Source organism: Convolutriloba macropyga, chromosome 12 (genome assembly GCF_964194025.1).
Source record: "Convolutriloba macropyga chromosome 12, txConMacr16.3, whole genome shotgun sequence".
NCBI classification, from domain to species: Eukaryota; Metazoa; Xenacoelomorpha; order Acoela; family Convolutidae; genus Convolutriloba; species Convolutriloba macropyga.
In genome coordinates, this window is record NC_134479.1 from 44,523,676 (window position 1) to 44,546,379 (window position 22,704).

Here is a 22,704-nt window from a genome sequence, read left to right on the forward strand (position 1 = left end):
ATAAAGATGTAGATTCTGATAAAGATGTAGATTCTGATAAAGATAGGGACTCAGATTTAGACTCAAATGATGATTTTGTCTATATTCAAAAGCCTAAAACAAATAGGATTAGATGTGAAGAATGTGATGAAGAGATCACTCGAAAGAATTATAACAGACACATTCAATCACTTAAACATAAAAAGAATGAGCGAATGTATAATACAAATAAAATTATTGAGAGTGCTAGTGCGGATGGAATAAAAGTTACTAATGAGGATATAGAACAAAAATTGGATGAGCAGTATACACAAAGTGGTTACACCAATATAGAAGAAGGAATAAAGTTTTGTGATAGTTGTGATATGTATCTTGATAATAATACTGCTTATAATAAACATGTAACAACATTAAAACATAGAAATAATGTAAGATTGGTTACTGGGGAAATAGTAAGGAATGGAAGTAAGTTTGGTTGTGTGATATGTAAGACAAGTCTGATTCAATATAGTGTTGACCAACATTTAAAAACAAAGATGCATCTAGATAATGTAGAGGGAAAGGATGAGGATAAGGATAAGGATATAGATAAGGATATAGATGAGAATATAACTGAAGGATATTGCAATATATGTAATAATAGATATAACAATAAAAATGAACACAATGAATCAGAAGAACATAAAGAAAATGTTAAACAGAAAAAATTTGTTGATAAGAAGTGGAGAGATAAAGTTAGTGAGTTAGGATTAGATCATAACATTAAGCATAATCAAATAATAATAACTAGTAGTAATTATGAAGATCCTAAATTCTTAAATATACTGGAGTCATTGCATAACATACATCCCCATATTAAGTTTAACACCTTTGATCTAGTTAAGTATACAAAACCTACGGATGATAAACTAAAAGAAAACGAATTCACCTTTAGGTTAATGACTAGGCAATATAATGGTGCACATGACTTGGATTTATTGAATGGGGAACTAGAGACAAGAATGCAGGAACAAGAAATGAATCAATCTGGATGGAGTATGCAACGATTTGTTAAAAGGACAATGTATAAACATAGGTTTTATCCAAGTGGTGGATGTGATACTGAGTTACCATTCACATCTAGATATATACTTAATATACATAATACTGATAATAAATGTTTGCTATGGTGTCTAATTGCTTATCTACATTCTGCGCCACATAATCCCAGTAGAGTTAGTAATTATAATAAACCAGAATATATTAATGAGATAAAATTACCAATAGGAGTTACACCACCATATGATTATTATCACTTAAAGAAACTACAAGAATTAAATAAAGATAAAATATTATTCAATGTGTTTAATCTAAATAAAAATAAAACTATTAATCCTGTATTAATTAATCATAATGATCCTAAAGGATGTAATATATTATACCGGGATAATCATTACTTCCTATGTAAAGATGTATCATTCTTATTAAGAAAATCATCTAAACATATTTGTTATCCATGTCTAAAATGTTGTGTATCATTTAGAACAGAAGAGCATTCCAATGTAGGAAGAAGAACATTCCATAAAGATGATTACCTAAAGTTTGATAAGTTCCATTATAAAAACAGAGAACCATTTGCTATGTATTATGATTTTGAATGTATAATAAAAGATGGTAAACACATTCCTATTGCTTGTGGTTTATATATAAAAAGTGACTATCCTGATATATTAGAAGATAAGTATGAATGTAATTGTGGCGATAAAGTAGTTGATTGGTTTGTGGATAGAGTAGATCATTATAATAAATTATTTAAAGATATATTTGAAATCAATATTCCGATGAAAGAAGAGACTATTACTCCATCCGCGAAGCGGTTTCACCGATTATATAGTAGATGTTATTATTGTAATGAGAACTTGGGTGAAGACATCGTTAGAGATCATGATCATCTAAATGGTAAATTCAGAGGTTATGCTCACAACAAATGTAACCTCCAAGCTAAAAACACATTTGTACCAATGTATGCATTTAATTCTTCTAATTATGATAATCATCTATTTAATTAAACTAGCAAAGAAGATGGGTGAGAAACACCATGGACAGAGTCCCATTGGACTTAAACTATTAACTAAAACTGATGACAATTATTTTAGTATTGATATGGGTTATGCTAAAGCGTTAGATATGTTTAGGTTCTTCCATCCACTTAGCTTAGATGCTATAAGTAAAACATTGAGTAATGAAGAATGTATAACATTAAATAAATGTGGCTTAGAAAGACGTAAAGGTATATTCCCATATGAATGGTTTGATAGTTTAGATAAACTATATGAAACAACTTTACCACCCAAGGAAGCATTCTATTCTAAGTTGAAACAAACTGGTTTTACAGATAAAGAATATAAGCAAGCAATTGATTGTTGGAAAGATACTAAATGTGAGACAATGAAGGATTATATGATGTTATATCTTAAAACAGATGTATTATTATCAGTTGATGTATTTGAGAAATTTAGAGCCATGTGTTTAGAATATTATGAAATAGATCCATGTTACACATATTCTACTCCTGGGTTAACCTGGTTGTGTGGGTTGAAATATACTAATGTTAGACTTAAGTATTATAAAGAAAAAAGCGTTAATATTTATGATACAAATCAACATGGTATTAGAGGTGGGTTAGCTTCAGTATTAGGTGATTGTCATGTAAAATGTATGAATAAACAGATAGATCCTGAGTATGCTGGTAAAGAGAATTATTTAAAGTATTTAGACTTCAACTCATTGTATGCTTCTGCTATGGTTCAAGCTTTACCTACTGGTGAGATCAAAGTATGTGAAGATCCATAAACTGGCTTAGCAGATACAGCACATACTAGATCTAGCTCTAATACTGGATATATCTATACCATTGATAAAAAGTATAATGATGAGTTGAAACAAAAAACAAAGAAATATCCATTCTTTCCTGAAAAAACAAAGCTAACATCAATCAGTTTACAGACTATCAAAATGAAAATAAAAAGAAAGGATATAAACCCAATGAGAAGTTAATGTTGAAGTTAACGGATAAAAACGATTATGTAATTGATGATGAGATGTTAGATTGGTATTTAGCTAGTGGTTTGAAGTTGGAAGATATTACAATTAAGCAAAAGTTAGAGTATAGTAAGAGTGAGTGGTTAAAGCCTTATATTGAGTTTAATATTCAGAAAAGAAAAGACGCTAAAGCTAAGTGTGATAAATTTGGGGATGTATTCTTTCGTCGTTAATGAATAATGCCTTCTATGGAAAAACAATAGAGAATGTATATAAAAGACAAGATGTAGAGTTAGTTAATGATGTAGATCGATATATTAAATTAGTAGAAAATATTGGTTTCAAATATTCTGTAGAGTTTGATGATGATTTAGTAGCCGTACATAAAACGAGAGGTAATGTTAAATTAGATAAGTTTAATTATATTGGATTTGCTATATTAGAAAAAGCTAAACTATTCATGTATAAAGCTATATATGATTACTTTGAGAAAGAGTTAGATTGTAGTTATCATTACACATATACAGATAGTATATTTATAAACATAAATATCCCATTAGATAGTACTATAGAAAACGAAATGGATAAGATAAAAGATATTTTACATAATAATGAGTTAAGTAAGATGAAGGATGAATTACCTAATGATACTATTATAGAAGCATGTTTCCTTCAAGCTAAAGCATGTTGTTACAATACTGTTAAAAGAGAAGAAGAGAAAAAGTTAAAATGTATAACTAAGGCCACTATTACAAAAACAGATTGCAAATGAAGATTATACTAATGCTATATATGAAGGTAAAACTAAATATGTAACTAATTATACTATTGATAGTAATAGACATCATTTAGAAACTAAGGAACAATATAAAATAGATATAGATCCATTTTATGATAAGGGCATTAGAGATAGTAATGGTGAATTTAGGTTTTACCAGTGAATTTGCAAAACAACTTTGTTGAGTTGCTTCGCAGATAACTAATTTTTATGAAGTATTAGCAAAAATAGTAAATTTAGTAAAAAAAATGATATATTTTTTTAAAGTAGAAAATGGAAGAATAGTTAAAAAATAAAGAAAATATAGTAATTTTCATATATATGGTTATATGGAGTGGCTCTATGTTGCGGTGGTACCCATATACACATTACTGACATCCATTGATACAGTTAGAGCTTATGTATTCTGTAACAAAAAAACGTTTATAAAAATTGCAACATTTTTCTGCACTGAAGAAAAAACTGAGAAGTATACTTTCACGTTTGCCAAAATAAGCAAAATTTTATCAAAAGTAGTTCAAATAAATCTCTTTTTTATTACTTTTGTCGAACACAATCAATAAACGCAATATTTCTTTAGCTTACAACGCAATATTTCTTTAGCTTCGACTAGAACACTTGGCTTTTCTTGACGAACTCAACATTGACTTTACACTGCTAGGCATTCTTGAAGATCGCAATTTTATTAATTATTTAATAACTTTCTTAAAACCTCTTCATTAGGCTTGAATTGAAAACGAAACTGTTTGCAAGAAATCAGTAATGTGTATATGGGTACCTCCGCAACATAGAGCCACTCCATATACCCATATATTTGAATTTGCAAATCAACTGCGTTGAGTTGCTTCGCAGATAATTAATTTTTATGAAGTATTAGCAATAATAGTAAATTTAGTCAAATAATGATATATTTTTTATTTAATTAGAAAATGGAAAAATAGTTAAAAAATAAAGAAAATATAGTAATTTTCATATATATGGGTATATGGAGTGGCTCTATGTTGCGGAGGTACCAATATACACATTACTGATATCCCTTGATACAGTTAGAGCTTATGTATTCTGTAACAAAAAAACGTTTATAAAAATTGCAACATTTTTCTGCACTGAAGTAAAAACTGAGAAGTATACTTTCACGTTTGCCAAAATAAGCAAAATTTCATCAAAAGTAGTTCAAATAAATCTCTCTTTTATCACTTTTGTCGAACACAATCAATAAAGTGTACTTAATTTCCGGTCCAAATCACTGACAGTTTAGTTGTTGTTTTGTCTTGCGCAGCGAGCGCACTTAACAAAATTTATAATTAGAGTTTGCTTAGCAAGTTACCTATCTTTTGCTTATCTTCTTTGCTGGATAAGTAAATTCAGTTGTGAAAAAATAGGTTAATTGGTCAACTGGTCGCGAGATGCAAAATGAATAGAAAGAAAACTAGGTAAAACTAGATCAGTAAAGGTCACAACACACATGAGAAATAAATTCCCGATGCGGGAAAGAGAGCAACAGACTGACACATGAATAACTGAGGGTACTAATTGAACTTAAAATGAATCCCTATGAATGTCCTTCAAGATTAGTTACAACATCAAAACAAGTACATCGTATAGGAATGTTGCTGCACTAATTAAAATGAGTTGACTATGTACAACATATCCCTTTTCTGAAATTTTAAAAAATGCACAAATGAAGTTTTTATTAACAAAATTGATAACATAATAATATTTATTCATCGGTTTCATAATTATCAACAGTATATTTACTGGTCATGATAGGTTGTGGTTATTTTTAAATTAAACAAGTTTAAAGTTTTCGAGTTTTATTGTGAATCCTTTTCATAAGTGAATAAATTTTAATCGGGGCTGTGATCGGGTAGGTCGGATGCGAGGGTCAGTTGGTAACACTTCTGCAATGACGGGCGAGGGGTATTGGTTGAAAACTGGTTCAAAAAGAGCTGCAGTGACCTTTTCAATGTCACCCACTCTTCTCTTTCTTTTAGGCTGCATTAAGTCGGAGGACAAAAATTTCTGAGATTTGCCAGATGAATCATCGTTGTCAAACCCAAAATAATTTGCGCTTTTTCTCGCTCGTTTTGCTGTCTTTAGCAAAATTTGCTGAAGGGCCTCTATAGCTGCAATTCTTGTGCTGAGCTGGTGTGTGGCGCTGCGATCAGTGGCTGGACGACTGAGTCTTGTGGCGAGATTTGTCGAGGCATGGGAAGTTGTGCGGTACGAGATTGGTTGTTTTTTTTGGGTACTTGATTCTGGTGGAAAAAAGATTTCCTGGAACTTTCGACATTTGTACTGGCATTGCGCGAGCAATGTTTGATCGGTTTGATGAAACAGCGCTTGCATTATCCCGTTTGCGGTGTTTAATTGTACGATATCTCTTTTGTGTTCTTGTAAACTCCTTTGTATGGCTTAGAATTTTGTCCACATTAGACTTATCGAGGCCTCTTCTGCTCATATACTCGTGCAGTGTGGTCTTGCGCTCATCTCTACAACCGATTTCTAAATTATAGCTATCGCGAACTGTCAAACCTAACTTTCCGGGCTCGCGAATAACGGTAAGGTATTGATTTGTTTTTGGACAACAGATACAGGGTCCAGCACTTAGTAGAGGCCATCTATATTTTTTTCAACCGTTTTTTGGCTTTGTGTCCTCGGGCAATTTTGTTACAGACCACTGACTTTTTGAGGAGGATTGCTCCATGCAACTTTGTGGATCGGAAGAACAGGGGCTCGTAATCATTGGACGGAGATATATATGGTATGGCTATTATTTGATTGTGTAATTTGATTATAGTTTTGCTGGGCAAGTGATAATTGATTTTGAGTAAAGCGTACTCGCGATGCATGCTTGGATTTCAATTTAGACTGGTTAAATGGGATTATATTTGAAGTAGTGTTTCGCTAGGCGAGTGTTTGATTATCATGATTAGGTTGTCTTGTTATGTGAGTTTGCATATCAAGTATATAGTCTAAAAAAATTATTAAGATGAAGAGCTGAAACAGTTTTTTATTCTGTAATGGTTCAGCATCTGTTTGTATTTGTGACAAAGTAGCCACTAAAAGTTTTTCATCAAATTTTGAAATATGTTTTAATGGCTGATATGAATTACAAAGTATATAGTCTATTAAGCACATTTTTGCTCCGAGTAATTTTTTTAGATTGATACGTTAAAAGACGATATACGACTATTGTTAGAATGGATTGCTGTTGTTTTAAAATTGAAAGAAGAGTTCGATGGTCGGTTACTAATGGAAATTCCTTTCCATAAATATAATTTTTTCAGAATATTCCATAGACCAGAGTACTCCAAGTAATTTTACTGTAGCGTTCTTCTTTACTATTTAAAAACCTAGAAAAAAATGATATTGGCTTCCAACCATCAACTGTCAGTTTTTCTAGTGCTGCTCCGAGGCCGCAACGAGAGGCGTCACTTTTTGTGCCTGTTTCGATTTGCGGGTTGTAGTTAGTGTTTTCTGTGTGATTTGCGATATGTGTTTCTCTAGCATCGAAGTGAATAGTATGCTGTTAGGTCCAAGCAAATTTAGTTGATTTAAGAGTAAATTTTCTTAAAGAATGGCAAAGTTGAGCTAATCTAGGAACAAACTAACTAATATATTGTACAGAGCCAATAAAAGAGCGTAATTTTTAATGATTCTTAAAGGGTGGCAAAGTTGAATTAAGTTAGGAACAAAGTGACATATAATGTACAGAGCCGAGAAAAAAGCCTAATTTTTTAAGTTTAATAGGTATTTGAAGATAACAGAAGTTTTGGATTTGAAGAACAATATTCCAGATGGAGTAACATTATAGCCTTGCCAAAACATTTCTTGTTTTGCGTAATGATTTTTTGGTAAACTTATGCGAAGATTATCAGCATCTAAATTATTAAGAGATTTTGTGATTAAATTAAGGTGATCTTCTCCAGAACTTTTACTTACATTTAAGATATTGTCAAGCAAGGACACAGAAAGTGCTTTCCTCTGAGAGTATAGTCCATGGTGCTTTGGATCTCGGCAGGCATATCGGTAAGTCCATAAAAACCAATTCGCAATCGATACGCGCAAGTCATGACACCGCTTACAGTAATAAAATTGCAGTGTTTAGCGCTGTCGGGGTGAAGATTTTATTGACTATACGCGTATTTAGGATTTATGATAGAGAAGAAAAACTTATCAGCTGGTTTTGTTTTGTAATCTGTGATTATTTGTGATCTAGAATCGGTGAGGGTTTCAAAATTTGGCATCTCATACTTGTTTTTGTGCATAGATTTATAAAGAACACTCGAATCTAGGGCTAATTTTGTTTTTTGGTATCCCATGACTGTAATGAAGAAGTATTTTTTTAAATTTCTGTGTTAACTCTCTCTTGTAGATTAATAGGTACTCTTCTTTTTTTTGATGTTTTGGTTGAAAAAATTTGTGCAACTTCGATATAACAATATGCACTTTTGATCTACCAATGCGTGAAATAAGTTGGAGAAATTTATTTGTTAATCTTGTTTCGAAAAGGATACTGAGTAGTGATATTGTTGATCATATTACCTTCAATTTGGTTTAGTGTTTTGCCAACTGATATGTCAAGCGCATTCAACAGGTCTCTTCCAAGGAGTGATATTAGTAACCGTCTGGCATCTACAACCAAATCAGCATCTTCGACTTGCCAACCATTTCTTTTCTATTGACCTTTGCATCATGACAATGACGGGTATGGGCTCATTCGCAAAAACCTTGATTTCTTTAGAGGCTGCCGTTTTCAGTCATCGTGCAAGAGAGGAGTTGTTAACAATTTTCGTAGCAAGTGATTTCTTTAAAAGAGTGCAGACACTCCCAGAGTTGATGAGAAGACCCACCTTTGCGTTTCCAATCTGTAGATTCTTGTTTTTCAGTTCAACCTGCTGGGTATTAGTCGCAATGTTGTCAATTACTGGCCACCATGTTGTCATCCGAACTAACGTAATCAGATTCACATTCTGGATTATCTTTTGAGTTTAGAATATCATTAACAGAGTTATCAGTTGTATTTTCATCAATGGAGTTCGCATTGGGTCCGATAGTTTTTGTCGAGGTAGACTTTGGCTTACAACACACATGAAAAAAGTGATTGTTGAGACCACAATTGTAAAAAGTTTTGCTTTCAGCATTCACTTGTCTCTACGATTCGCTGACCAAGTGAGGCGGTAATTTCGACACAGTTGATTCGCCTGTCGAGTTTGTGTTTGGAATTTTTTAACATTTTTTTTACGAAACAGACGTTGTGGTTTTATAGCGTTCATCTGTAGAGTGGATTGGTTATTGGTTAATTGTAGTTGGTTTCGCCGATCAAGTTCTATAAAAATTGCCAAACTAATTGAAGGGAGTCCAAAGTGGGCTTTTCCCAAAATGGCTCTATGCCTAGTGGGGTCCGCTATTGAGCAGCTGACTGAGCCATGTCGTGCGCAATCAATATTGTGTACATAATTTCTGGTCCAAATCACTGTCATTTTATCTGTTGTGTTGTCTTGTGCGGCGAGTGCACTTAACACAATTTCGAAATAGAATTCGCTAAGCAAAACATCTATCTTTTGCTTATCTACTTCATTTGATAAGTAACTACAGTTGTGAGTAAATACGTTAAATTGTTCAATTGAAGCGAATGAAAACTAGCTGAAACTAGATAAGTAAAAGTCACAACACACATTAAAAGTAAATTTCCAATGCGGGAAAGAGAGCAACATACTGACAAATGAATTACTGAGGGTACTAAGTTAACTTATCATGCATCCTTATAAATGTCCTTCGAGATTAGGTACAAAAAATACATCGCATAGGATTGTTACTGCACTGAATAAAAATGAGTTTACTATGTACAACAATTTTGATAGTTTCGATTAAAATCTTATCAGAGTGAAGCGTTCTGAAAAGCTGCACCTCCTGATTGATTTTTTCTTATACTGGAGAAATCTATTTTCCTTTCATCAAAAATTGCTGTAATAAAGCTTTCAGAACTCCCACAATGTTCATGGAACACTTTTATTCTGCTTTGCCAAGTCTATAAACTTTATTGTAATCCATAAACGTTAAACACAATGATCGTAGGAGGTTAGATGCAATCTCAATATAGCAATCCGATTTAAAAAGAAGCAATGTTTGTTAAACTAAATTGTCATCGGACGGAAATGAGGCTGAGCAAATTCATTACAGGACAACTGATGACGCTCCTTCTTTTCAGTTAAATCTTCTTCAATCTGTAAACAAAATTTTGACAAATTTTATCTGACAAAGCAAGCTATGGGGCTGTAAACTGACAAAAAATTCCAATTATTCAAGTCCTCATTTTTTTGCACACACTCAGTATTCCTCAAACAGAGGAATTTCAATATTTAACTTGAAATTTAACAATTTTTTTAATTCATCAAAATTTTCTTCAAAGAATTTTCAAAATTAGTCAAAAGATACGAAGGCAAATAATGAACAAGTTAAATGATTTTAGCCGCTCATATGCCCTTCAATACCCCATCAAAATTTACTAAGATTTTAGGATATAAGTAATATAGGATCACAAATTGCTACAAAACCATTCGGTCCACGGTGAAGCTTACTCATTGTTCCGACCCCACCTTAGTGGGGGAGGAACTATATACTCAAATGGGTTTTTTTGTTCAGACAACTTTGGCCGATCGATTGATCATCGTAGGGATTTGCGAGAGTGATCAATAGAAAGCCCGTCCGGTGCAAAATTTGTAAACAAAAAGATAATTCCATTTTTCGTTTTTTATAGAGAGTAATCGAGGTTAAAATTTTTGTGAATAGACATAATTCATCGTTTTTCTTTGACATTTACCGAATTTCAGACCAAATTTTCGTCAATGTTACTAAAACTGTCACCTTTAGTGTTATTGATTCTATCTCTAAAGATAGAGGAGAGTTGCTGAACTGTTCGATCCGAGTTTCTTCGCTAATGAGTCTGCTAAATTTTTCAAAATTCAGAATTTTTTCGTCAAAAATGAGACTAAATTTGCTCTTTAGCCCAACTGCTTTAAGTTTCCTGGAAGTAGACACCTTAAAACTGCAGTCATGGTTTTGCTAAGCTCAAAAATATTACTATCTCAATAATTTTATTGAGATAGTAATAATATTGGATTTTTAAAAGGTTGATTTTTTATGAAACTTCCATTGAAAAACTCAGTGTAAATTGCAAAAATATGGCTGCCAAGTAATTGGTTTAAATAACAACAACTATGCACCAACAAGACAAGACGTGCTTTAGCAGCGGAAAACTCCGGCAAAAGTCAATCAAGTGAAAACCGCTTAAATGGAAGCCAAACTACCGCACGTAAAAAAGTGTTCGCTAAAAACGTAGGCATAATTTCGCAAACGCTTTGATGAACTTTATGGAAAAAAAGATTTGAAATAATTATTTGAGCAAAACAAAAGAAAATTGGCTTCAAAAAGCAAAAAAAAAGGTGTTCAAATCTGAAAAATCTATCAGGCCAAATCGTGAAACGCAGCAGCTAAAAATGAAGACTGGCAGGCAAATGAACAAAAGCAAATTCAATCAAATATCGAGATAAGTATCAAAAAATGCGAAGTTTGAAAAAACATCAGCAAAATATTAGCAATATTAGCAAAATCCGAAAACCTCATTATTGAACAACCCCCTTCAAAATCTGAACGATAATCCAATACTAATAGTTTCGACAATTTTTGACTTATTTTTCTTGAATTTTATTAAAATTTGAAGAAGAGTATGGAAAAGGGACAAAATTATTGTGGAAAGCTGCCGAAGGCTTACAAATTTTAAACTACAGTGACTCCCCAAACAAGCTAATTTCAAAACATTTTTGAGCTTTATAATTTATGCACGACAGACTTCTGGTGAAGCCAACAATGTCTTTATTCCGAACATTATTAGTGGTGTTTTACTGAGCAAGCAAAATGAAGTTTTTTGTTGTGAAAACTCTATACGCACGATTCTCTATACGATTGCGGGAATTGCACATAACCAGCATCTCTTCACCCTGCAATAAAAAAAAGATTGCGAGGAAAGACAACATCCAATGCGGAGAAATGAGAAATGAGGTGTTGCTGCGAACTTGGGTTTAACCCCCATCCCGTCCGCTCCCCTCCGTCTTGTTCGGTCATGCAGCATAGCCCTTCCTCGTGCAAATTTCGGGCACTTGAATTTCAAAAACTGAAAACTTTTGCACGGAATTACAAATAAGCTTGCAAGTATTTTCCTGTTGCCCTTCAATATAGCCATATGATTTCTATCAAAATTTGACAGAACAGAATGTGGTTTGAATAAATACGTTAATGGTCGATTGGTTTACTACAAAAACGCTATTCAAGTAAAAACAGTTTCAGTTTTTTTATCATTATATATAACTGTTTCTCAGATATATGACTCATTCAAAGACCGTTTGTAAAAATGTCAAAAGCTGTACATAGTAAAGACATAACAATGAAATTTTGTTTTCTGTTTAGGGCTCACTAATAGGTGAAAGCGCCTATATAGTGCTGAACAATTTTTTGTTTTATCATGAAAAAAGTACTTGCCGTAAAAAACAGAAGAATATAAAAAACAGCCGAACATTGGATAAAAACTCTTTCTCCAATTTTATCAGGAAGATTTGAAATAAGCAGCTTGGTCAAAAGTGCAATGATAGCTTTGTCATTGTCAACCCCCCCCCCCCTCTATGCACAGACAAACCTGTATCGTATACTACTACTGTATATTTTTCGAGCACAAAAATAGATTTACATAACAACTTACGAATTTTCTAAACGATTAACTGATTAAAATAAAGCATCTATGATAAGTTCGTGTCGAGGTCACCAAACTTGAGGTCATTTGACTTTTTGTGAAATTGCAATTTTGTGACCCCGTTTTATAACGAGACAAAACTGACGAAAAAAAAAGAAAATTTTGTCGACAGAAGTTTTTTGTTCACTCGTCAAAGTTTTCACGTGGTCAGGTCATTGTCATACGATAATAATCTATTTATTACAATAATACAACAATACTTCATCAAAACGTTATGGTATATGGTATTGTTTCTTATAAATATCAGAAAAATAAACAGCTCACTTTAAAAATAATGACCAATCTCAACGCATTGCGGTTAATTAAGTTGTTTATGTATGATTGCAAAAAAACAAAAACACAATTTTCTAATTGATCTAATCAATTTTTTCAAACTGGCTGATCAAACTAATTATATCAGTCGATAAAAACAACATTGTCTGGAATGGCTGCTAACAGAGAAAGCCGAGCAGCAAATATAAACAACAATGACGTCATGGAAACTGATGACAGTTTTCAGTCGGCTGAATCTCTGCGGATATCTTCCTCCGGTTCAGGTTAAAAAAAAACTTTTTTCATTTCCTCAAATACACATCAAAATTTTTATATAGTGTATGGTGTAGTTTCTGTTAAATTATGTGTAATTGGATAGTAAATTGCTTGAGTAATACTGAAAACAGAAGAATAATTTCGGTGCTTCTAAACCAATTTTTCAGGCGCCAAAATTTTGTTTTTGCGTTTGCTACATAATAAATTACAATAAAAAATACCGGGTTGAGGTTTCACCAAAAAAGAATATGATAAATGCGGCGAATTCCGGTGAAAAAAAAACCACGAAACTATAATTGGCGAGTGTTATAAATTCAACATTGACCATTCGTAGAAATTGCAATTTTTGCGGTTAATTATTTATTTTTCACGATATTCACCGTGCTTCGTACGAAAAAATAACCGTTACCAAGTTTCGAACCCCGGTCTCCTGGTTAACTACATGTCTGTTTTTCGTCCATTTCACCAATGGCATCTACTCAACCTTGCATGTATTTTGCATTTCAATCGTTTAACACAAATGCGAGCTAAAAATAGCACTGAATCAATTTATTTTACAACCTTAGTATGATTTAAAAATTCATTCATCACATGAGCACTCAAAAACATAGCTTAATATACCATGAATAAGCCACTGAAAAAATGGACAGCTGAAATTTTCTTAGTTTTAGATTTTGTTTTCTTCACTTTAGGAGATCCTCGTTGAATTGTATTGTATATTTCGACATTTCAATTTTAAAGATAACTTCAAAGCCCATTGCTTGACAAATTCCAGGTTACTTTTGATAAACACCCTGGGTAATTGTTGATATCTCTTTGCAATAATTAAATATAATATTCGATTGAAGATGCGAGTTCAATAAAATTCGAATTAGTCGCTAGTGTGATTAACTTTGCGATTTTTTCTTTGGCGGGCGCGGCGAGCCGCTTTTTGCGGCAATGATGGAGTTCCCAAAAAATTATCCTTGAGAGAAAAACCGACAATAGTATTCCGGAAAAATGTTGTCCTCTCAGCCCTCAAAATGAACCAGTACGGATAACAATTTGATGACAAAAAAATTTGCTCAAATTTGCTTGTTGGACCTGAAAAAAATTAATAACTTAAGCGTTAAAAAATTCGTCGTCAAAATTTTTGTCACACGTACGCTTGGGGCTTGCAAATAATGTGTACCCATTGGGATATGTAGGATCGTAAACGAAAAAACTCATTTTTCCAGGAATCGCGAAAAAAAACATGATTCCCGTTAAAAATTGAGTCCGTACGCATCAAAAAGTATCAGTGCATACTGCATTTCCTACATCCTTTTAAACAATAACTAAAAAACTATAGTTTTTTCCGAGAAAGTTGTTATTTTTAGCAATTTTAGAAATTAAAAAAACCGAATTATTTAAAAAAAGCGAAGGGCGGCCAAACAATTATAAACGAATTTGGAACACAAAAAAATTAGCAAAAAAAGTAACCTTTTCTGCTGCAACAATTGACATTGCATTTTGATTTTTTCGGTTAGAAATATCCGCAAGATCTACATAAGTTATTTTTTTAAAAAGTCATATCTCGATACAGTTGTTTCTTTAGTCAATGAGTACAAAAAAAACGGAACTTCTTTCCAACAATTTTTTTCAGATTTCAGAGAAAAACTTTTTCTCTACAACTACGGGTATCTTCATCAATATTATTGGCATTAAAAGATTCAGAGAGAACGCGAAAAACTTTCTACATCTTTTTCTAGGAGATGAAAGGGCGCGTTAAAATTGAAAGATATGAGATTAGGGCATTATAAATCAAGGTGCTCATAACATACTAGAAAGAGGATTGGTGTACCGACCCAGAAAATGCGAAAAACTATACAAAAAATTGTAAAATAAAAGTAGATTAAACTAAACTAAATGAGCGTTCATTAATCAAGTTTCATGACAAATTACGGCTCTAAAATAATAAAATTTCCTTTTTTCTGACGAAGCATGCATTTTAGTATCCAGTGTCTTTTGTCTTTGCTTTTTTTCATTTGCAAGTTTCAATAAGTGAAGGTCTATTTCTCTAGGTTATTCGAGGTCTTTTTTTTATTACCACCCTGGGGAATTGTTGATATCTCTTCGCCATAATTGAATATAATTTTCGATTGAAGATGCGGGTTCAACAAAATTCGAATTAGTTGCTAGTGTGATTAACTGTGGCTCCTGCTTTCAAAAAATGAGTCAAATCAATCTGAAAGAGAAAATTTTGGAAATAATTGTTAGTTTACAGGTTTTTTTCTTTGGCAGGCGCGGTGACCCCTTTTTGCTACAAGGAAGGAGTTCACAAAAAATTATCCTTGAGAGAAAAACCGACAATAGCATTCCGGAAGAATGTTGTCCTCTCAGCCCTCAAAATGAACTAATACGGATAACAATTTGATGACAAAGAACTTTGCTCATCTTTACTTGTTGGACCTGAAAAATTTTAATCACTTAAGCGCTAAAAAAATTGTCATAACAATTTTTGTCACATGTACGCTCGTGGTTTGCAAATAATGTGTACCCATTGGGATATGTAGGATCGTAAAAGAAAAAACTCATTTTTCCTCGAATCGCAAAAAAACATGATTCACGTAAAAAATGGAGTCTGTAAGCATCAAAAAGTATCAGTGTATACTTCGTTTCCTACATTATTCCAAACAATAACTAAGAAATATAGTTTTTTCTCCAAAAAATGTTATTTAAGCCATTTTAGAATTTAAAAAAAACCGAATTATTTGAAAAAACGAAGGGCCGCCAAACAATTATATACAATTTTGGAACACAAAATTATTAGCAAAAAAAAACCCTTTCTACTGCAACAATTGACATCGCATTTAGATTTTTTTCGGTTAGAAATATTCGCAAGATCTTCAGTTTTTTTTTTTAAAAGTCATGTCTCGATACAGTTGGTTCTTTAATCAATGAGTACAAAAAAAACGAAACTCTTTTTTTTCAATTTTTTTTTCAGATTTTAGGGGAAAATTTTTTCTCTCCATCTATGGGTATCTTCATCAATATTATTAGCATTAACAGATTCAGAGAAACGCGAGAAACTTTCTACATCTTTTTCTGGGAAATGAAAGGGCGCGTTAAAATTGAAAGGTATGAAGCTAGGGCATCATAGATCAAGGTGCTCATTACATACTTTAAAGTGGATCGTGTACCGACCCAGAAAATGCGAAAAACTATACAAAAATTTGTAAAATAAAAGTAGATTAAACTAAATTGAATGAGTGTTCAATAATCAAGTTGGATGAGCTTCATGAAAAATTATTACCTAAATTGTTAAATTTTCCTTTTTTTCTGACGAAGCATGCACTTCTATATCCAGTGTCTTCGATTTATCTCAGTTTCAAGTTTCAATAAGTGATGATCTGTTTCTCTAAATCTACGTCAAAAACTAGCAAGAATATTCAAAATGGATAATTTTTTAATCAGCAATACTATAGTTTATACGCTGAGTAAATATGTTTGTTCAATGAGGGAAGGAACTATATACTCCAATGGGTTTTTTTGTACAATCAATTTTGGCCGCTTGTTATTTCCATCGTAGAGAGTTGTGAGTGACTCTTTAGAAAGCCCGTCCATTGTAGAATATAGAATTCAAAATAATTTTTCTGAAATTTGTTCTTTCTATGGAGTCATTTAGGGTTAAAGTTTTGTGAACATTTGACAGATTTCAGTTGTTTTCATTCACATTTTTTGTCTTTTTGTTCAAGTTTGTCAATTTTGCTTGCAAATGTGTAAAACGTGTTAACGATAGTGTTTTGGGTTTCAGTTCTAACTATAGAAATGTGGTGTTGACTGTATGATCCAATTTTTTGGCTAAAGTTTTAGTAAAACTTACAAATTTCAGCCTTTTTTCAACGCTTCTGTGGTCCATTTTGTTTATTTTTGCCAAATTAACACACCTAAAACTAATTTCTTTTTATAATTAATTTACATTATTTTTGCTTTTCTGTTATTTACAGAACGGAACAATTTGAAGCGAGGATTATTAATGACAGGTTCAATTGGCTTTCTTATCAGGTTCAAGGAAACCAATCTGGTTTTTCTAGTCAAAATAAACAATGGATACTCGAGTTTCGACTCTCTTTTTCTCCTTCTTGGTCAGGTTGTAGCCTTTAAGTCAGCAAAAGCTCACAGTCTTTCTGGTGGATTAAAACTTTCTTTAAAAACGTTTTTAAAATTTCTAGCATTTTTTTTTGTTTTTAATAATTGTTATTCGGCTCTGACACTACGAGATTTCACCAATAAATTTTCTAACTTTACAAAGTTCCCCTTCTTTGAGGTTCTTTTTATTGTCTGGTCACATTGTTGACAAATCAGATGTTACATTTTTGGCGTCTCAAAACATGGTATCAACGGCTTCCACGCCGACTTCTGGCAGAAAAGTTTTCGATAACTGCAGATCTTATTGGCTTCCTTAAAACAAAAAAGAAACCATTAGTTGATTTCACTTGACAGCCAAAGTTTCTCATAAACTTTGAAATCAAAGAGTTTAAAAAATATATTTAGCTTTTTTTAATTATGTTGTTTGCGGTTCTTTTTTTGTCTACTTCTTACCTAGCCTCATCATTTCCAGGTCAAAAATCACTTTAAGGGCGATGAAAAAATTAGCATTTGAACATATCGAACTTTTTTGGTGCACTGCTTAATGTTTCAACGACTTGTTTTACGGACTAAATTTTCTGATTTTTTTTTCTGAGTTTGTTTTTTTTGTAGACATTTTACATATTCTGAACATTGACAAATCTCAATGGTTTTTCAGGAGAAATAAAGGAACAAATTTAATGGTTTCAGTTAATAGCTATTGTTTTCATTATTTTGAAGATGTGTTTTGGAAAGAACAAATGTTTCTTTACTTTTCCCTTTTTCTTTTTATGTCGTCTACTTGTGACTTAATCTCATTCTTCAGGGTTCACTATTACGTTACTGGTGCTCATTTTGCAATTGATCATATCTTTTTTTGGAATGCATTACGGTTAAAACGTCTTCCACGCCGTTTTCCGCAAAATCAAATGACTTTCTGCTTTTCGTCTGTGTTTGATGTTTGTTTTTGTAGAGGCACAACATAGTTGGGCAGAATTCAAAGTTTTATATGGAGGTATGAACATCAAACTTTTAAGGATTTCAATTAATATTTTATGGTTTTCATTATTTGAATTTGTTCGTTTGCAAAAACTAAAGTCTTCATTTTGCCATTTTTCCTCTTTTTTATTTGTCACCAATTCTCATTAACGACAATTCCCATGTTTGTTCTAGTAAAGTACAAAATCATTTGTTTAGTTTAGGTTCTTGACGCTATTTCGATTTTGTTTCCAAGTTTTTTTGTCAAGAAAATAGACGTTGACTTTTGTTGAATAACCATTGTTGTTAATTGATTTGGTTTTTAGTCTTGCCTCTTAGTTCTAATAATGGCAAGTTTTATTGGCCCTCTATTGTAGCATCATTTATTTTACTAAGTTTTCTATCTAGCTTTTTTTAAATTCGTACGACAAATTCTTTGAGTAATTTCCGAAATTTGGAAAGTTTTCTATTTACTCTAAGGTAAAATTGAGTTTTAGCCGGGTCAGAACATTATATGCAAACGCACATTGATGAGCCTCCTCAAATTAGAAACGGCTGTTGAAAAAAAATTCAAAAACAGAATTGGTGCGCAAAAATTTTTAACTCAAAGTGGTCAAACACTCATTTCTTTATAGAAACTGATGAAATGTCTGACGAGTAAACCTACTTTTCCTCAATATTTCGATAAATGAGAAGAAATGATGAAGAAACTTCTCTTCGGTTTCACGTTTCAATAAGCAAAAAACTGTACCTCTAAATCAAGGTTCAAATTCAGAAGGAAACACTAAATATCTCTTTTATGGAATGTCATTCATATTTTAGCATTTTCCAAAATGTGGTGAGCTATTTAAATGGTATAAGGTGAACAGCTGATTAAAACGAACTGACTATTCCAAAAGAATCGTTTTTTTGAAAAAAGAATATTTGAGCCAACTTTTTTTGCACAAAATTCTTTCTTGTCTTTAGCGACTTAGGAAATGTCCGACAAGTTAACATAGGTTGACTCAACATTTCAATAAACAGGAAGACACAATGGAAAAATTTGAAACATTTTTCTCAATTAAATAAAGTCTTTCACTTTATCGCTGATTATCTTCCACTTCAGTTAAAGCTAACACCATATTTCTTTTAGTGAAATGCTGCTGAGTTTTTTCATTCATTCTTGGAATATAGACAATTTTATACATAAATGGGATTAACTTGAAAAAAATTGTTGTTTTTTACAGATGAATAATTGAATAGCTGCTGATTCTACTTCAAGTCAATCAATAGTTGTTAAAAAGTTTATTGTTCAAAGTATTCCACTATAATCTCATTGCAGCCATTAAGCTTTTCAAGTCATTAATTTTTATTGTATAATAAGGAATTGGAGCTATCAAAATTTCAAGCTTAACGTTTTTAGGAAGAAAAACAAAGAAAAAAATTCAACAACTGACTCTTAAAAAAGGAATTATGCCAACTGAGAGCGAATCAAAAAAGAAAAAAAAACAAACAAAAACTTACCGGTTCTGTAATCTAGCATAAGCAAGGAAATATATTTGGCTCCATAAAAAATACTTCCTTAGAGTTCGATTACTCAAATGGCTCTTTTTTGCTCAGATATAAAACGGATATTTAACAACGTTCCGTTCAAAAATTTATAAAATCTTTTTCGCGATTAAAATTATAATTGATAATGCTCAGAAACGTTGAAAAAAGAGAAATTTTTTTCAAACTAATTATTTTTGCAATGTGACAATTAGGAACGTTAGTAAACCATATTTGACACTATTTTGATTTTGTTTCTAATTTCTTTTCAATAAAAAAGACGTTGACTTTTTGATGCAGATAAACATTGTTGTTAAATGATTTTGTTTTTAGTCTTGCCTCTTAGTCCTAATAATGGCAAGTTTTTTTGGCCCTCTATTGTGGCATCTTTTATATTACTAAGCTTTTTATCTGGATTTTTTTCATTCGTACGCCAAATTCTTTGAGTAACTTCTGAAATTTGGAAAGTTTTCTATTTACTCTAAGGTAAAATTGAGTGTTAGCCGGGTTGGAACATTATGTGCGAACGCCCATTGACGAGTCTCCTCATATTAGAAACGGCTAATGAAAGAAAATTCAAAAAAAGAATTGGTGCAACAAAATTTGTATCCCAAAGTGGTCAACCACTCATTTCATTATAGAAACTGATGAAATGTCTGACGAGCAAACCTACTTTTCCTCAATATTTCGATAAATGAGAAGAAATGATGAAGAAAATTCTCTTCGGTTTCACGTTTCAATAAGCAAAAAATCGTACCTCTAAATAAAAGTTCAAAACCAGCAGGAATCACTTAATATCTCTTTTATGAAATGCCATTCATATTTTAGCATTTTCCAAAATGTGGTCAGCTATTTAAATGGTATAAGGTGAACAGCTGATTTAAACGAACTGACTATTCCAAAAAACTCATTTTTTTGAAAAAAGAATATTTTAGCCTACTTTTTTTGCACAAAATTCTTTCTTGTCTTTAGCGACTTAGAAAATGTCCTACAAGTTAACATAGGTTGACTCAACATTTCAATAAACAGGAAGACACAATGGAAAAATTTGAAACAGTTTTCTCATTTAAATAAAGTCTTTCAAATTATCGTCGATTATCTTCCACTTCAGTTAAAGTTAACAACATATTTCTTTTGGTGAAATGCTGCTGAGTTTTTTCATTCATTCTTGGAATATAGACAATTTTATACATAAATAGGATTAACTTGAAAAACATTGTTGTTCTTTACAGATGAATAATTGAATAGCTGCTTATTCTACTTCAAGTCAATCAATAGTCTTTAAAAAGTTTATTGTTCGAAGTATTCCACTATAATCTCATTGCAGCCATTAACCTTTTCAAGTTATTAAATCTTATTGTATAATAAGGAATTGGAGCTATCAAAATTTCAATTTTAACGTTTTTAAGAACAAAAACAAAGAAAAAAATTCAACATCTGACTCTTAAAAAAAGAATTATGCCAACTGAGAGCGAATCAAAAAAGAAAAAAAAACAAACAAAAATTTACCGGTTCTGTAATCTAGCATAAGCAAGGAAATATATTTGGCTCCATAAATAATACTTCCTTAGAGTTCGATTACTCAAATGGCTCTTTTTTGCTCAGATATAAAACGGATATTTAACAACGTTCAGTTCAAAAATTAATAAAATCTTTTAGCGATTAAAATTATAATTGATAATTCTTAGAAACGTTGAAAAAAGAGAAATTTTTTTTAAACTTATTATTTTTGCAATGTGACAATTAGGAACGTTAGTAAACGATATTTGACGCTATTTTGATTTTGTTTCTAATTTCTTTTCAAAAAAAATCATTGTCCTTTTGATGCAGATAATCATTGTTGTTAACTGATTTTGTTTTTAGTCTTGCCTCTTAGTCCTAATAATGGCAAGTTTTTTTGGCCCTCTATTGTGGCATCATTTATATTACTAAGCTTTTTATCTGGATTTTTTTTATTCGTACGCCAAATTCTGAGTAATTTCTGAAATTTGGAAAGTTTTCTATTTACTCTAAGGTAAAATTGAGTGTTAGCTGGGTTGGAACATTATGTGCGAGCGCACATTGACGAGTCTCCTCAAATTAGAAACGGCTAATGAAAGAAAATTCAGAAAAAGAATTGGTGTGCCAAAATTTTTAACTCAAAGTGGTCAAAAACTTATTTCCTTATAGCAACTGATGAAAATTCTGACGAGTAAACATACTTTTCCTCAATATGTTGATAAATGAGAAGAAAGGATGAAGAAACTTCTCTTCTGTTTCACGTTTCAATAAGCAAAAAAAGTGTGCCTCCAAACCAACCTTCAAAACCAGCAGGAAACACTTAATACCTCATTTAAGGAACGTCATTTATAATTTCGCGTTATCAAAAATTTGGTCAGCTATTTAAATGGTATATGGTAAACAGCTGATTTAAACAAAACGACGATTCCGAAAAAAAAAACATTTTTACGAAAATAGAATTTTTGAGCCAAATTTTTTACGTAAAATTCTTTCTTGTCTTCAGCATATTAGGAAATGTCCGTCAAGTTAACATAGATCGACTCAACGTTTCAATAAACAGGAAGACACAATGGAAAAGTTTGAAAATTTTTTCTCGTTTAAATTAAGTCGTTTCAAATTGTCGTTGATTACTTTTCACTTCAGTTAAAGCTAACACCATATTTGTTTTAGTGAAATCCTGCTGAGTTTTTTCATTTATTCTTGGAGTATAGACAATTTTATTTATAAATAGGATTAACTTGAAAAAAAAGTTGCTTTTTACAGATGAACAATTGAATAGCGGCTGATTCTACTTCAAGTCAATCAATAGTCTTTAAAAAGTTTATTGTTCGAAGTATTCCACTATAATCTCATTGCAGCCATTAAACTTTTCAAGTTAATAAATCTTATTGTATAATAAGGAATTGGAGTTACCGAAATTTCAAGTTTATTGATTTGAAGAAGAAAAACAAAGAAAAAAATTCAACAATTGACTCTTAAAAAAGGAATTATGCCA

At 31.7% G+C, this 22,704-nt stretch overlaps 2 protein-coding genes across 2 annotated transcripts in view; one reads left to right on the top strand and one right to left on the bottom strand.

The window, feature by feature from the left end:
- The window catches only part of LOC142350658 (uncharacterized), a 444,386-nt gene that overhangs the window by 283,949 nt on the left and 137,733 nt on the right, over window positions 1-22,704 (bottom strand). The gene's annotated exons all lie outside the window — the stretch shown is intronic.
- Window positions 12,959-22,704, top strand: part of LOC142350681 (uncharacterized) — a 31,552-nt gene continuing 21,806 nt past the window's right edge. Inside the window, exon 1 of the mRNA XM_075402607.1 lies at window positions 12,959-13,123. Coding sequence (XP_075258722.1) covers window positions 13,012-13,123 — 112 coding nt within the window. The 5' untranslated portion in view covers window positions 12,959-13,011. The remainder of the gene's footprint in view (window positions 13,124-22,704) is intronic.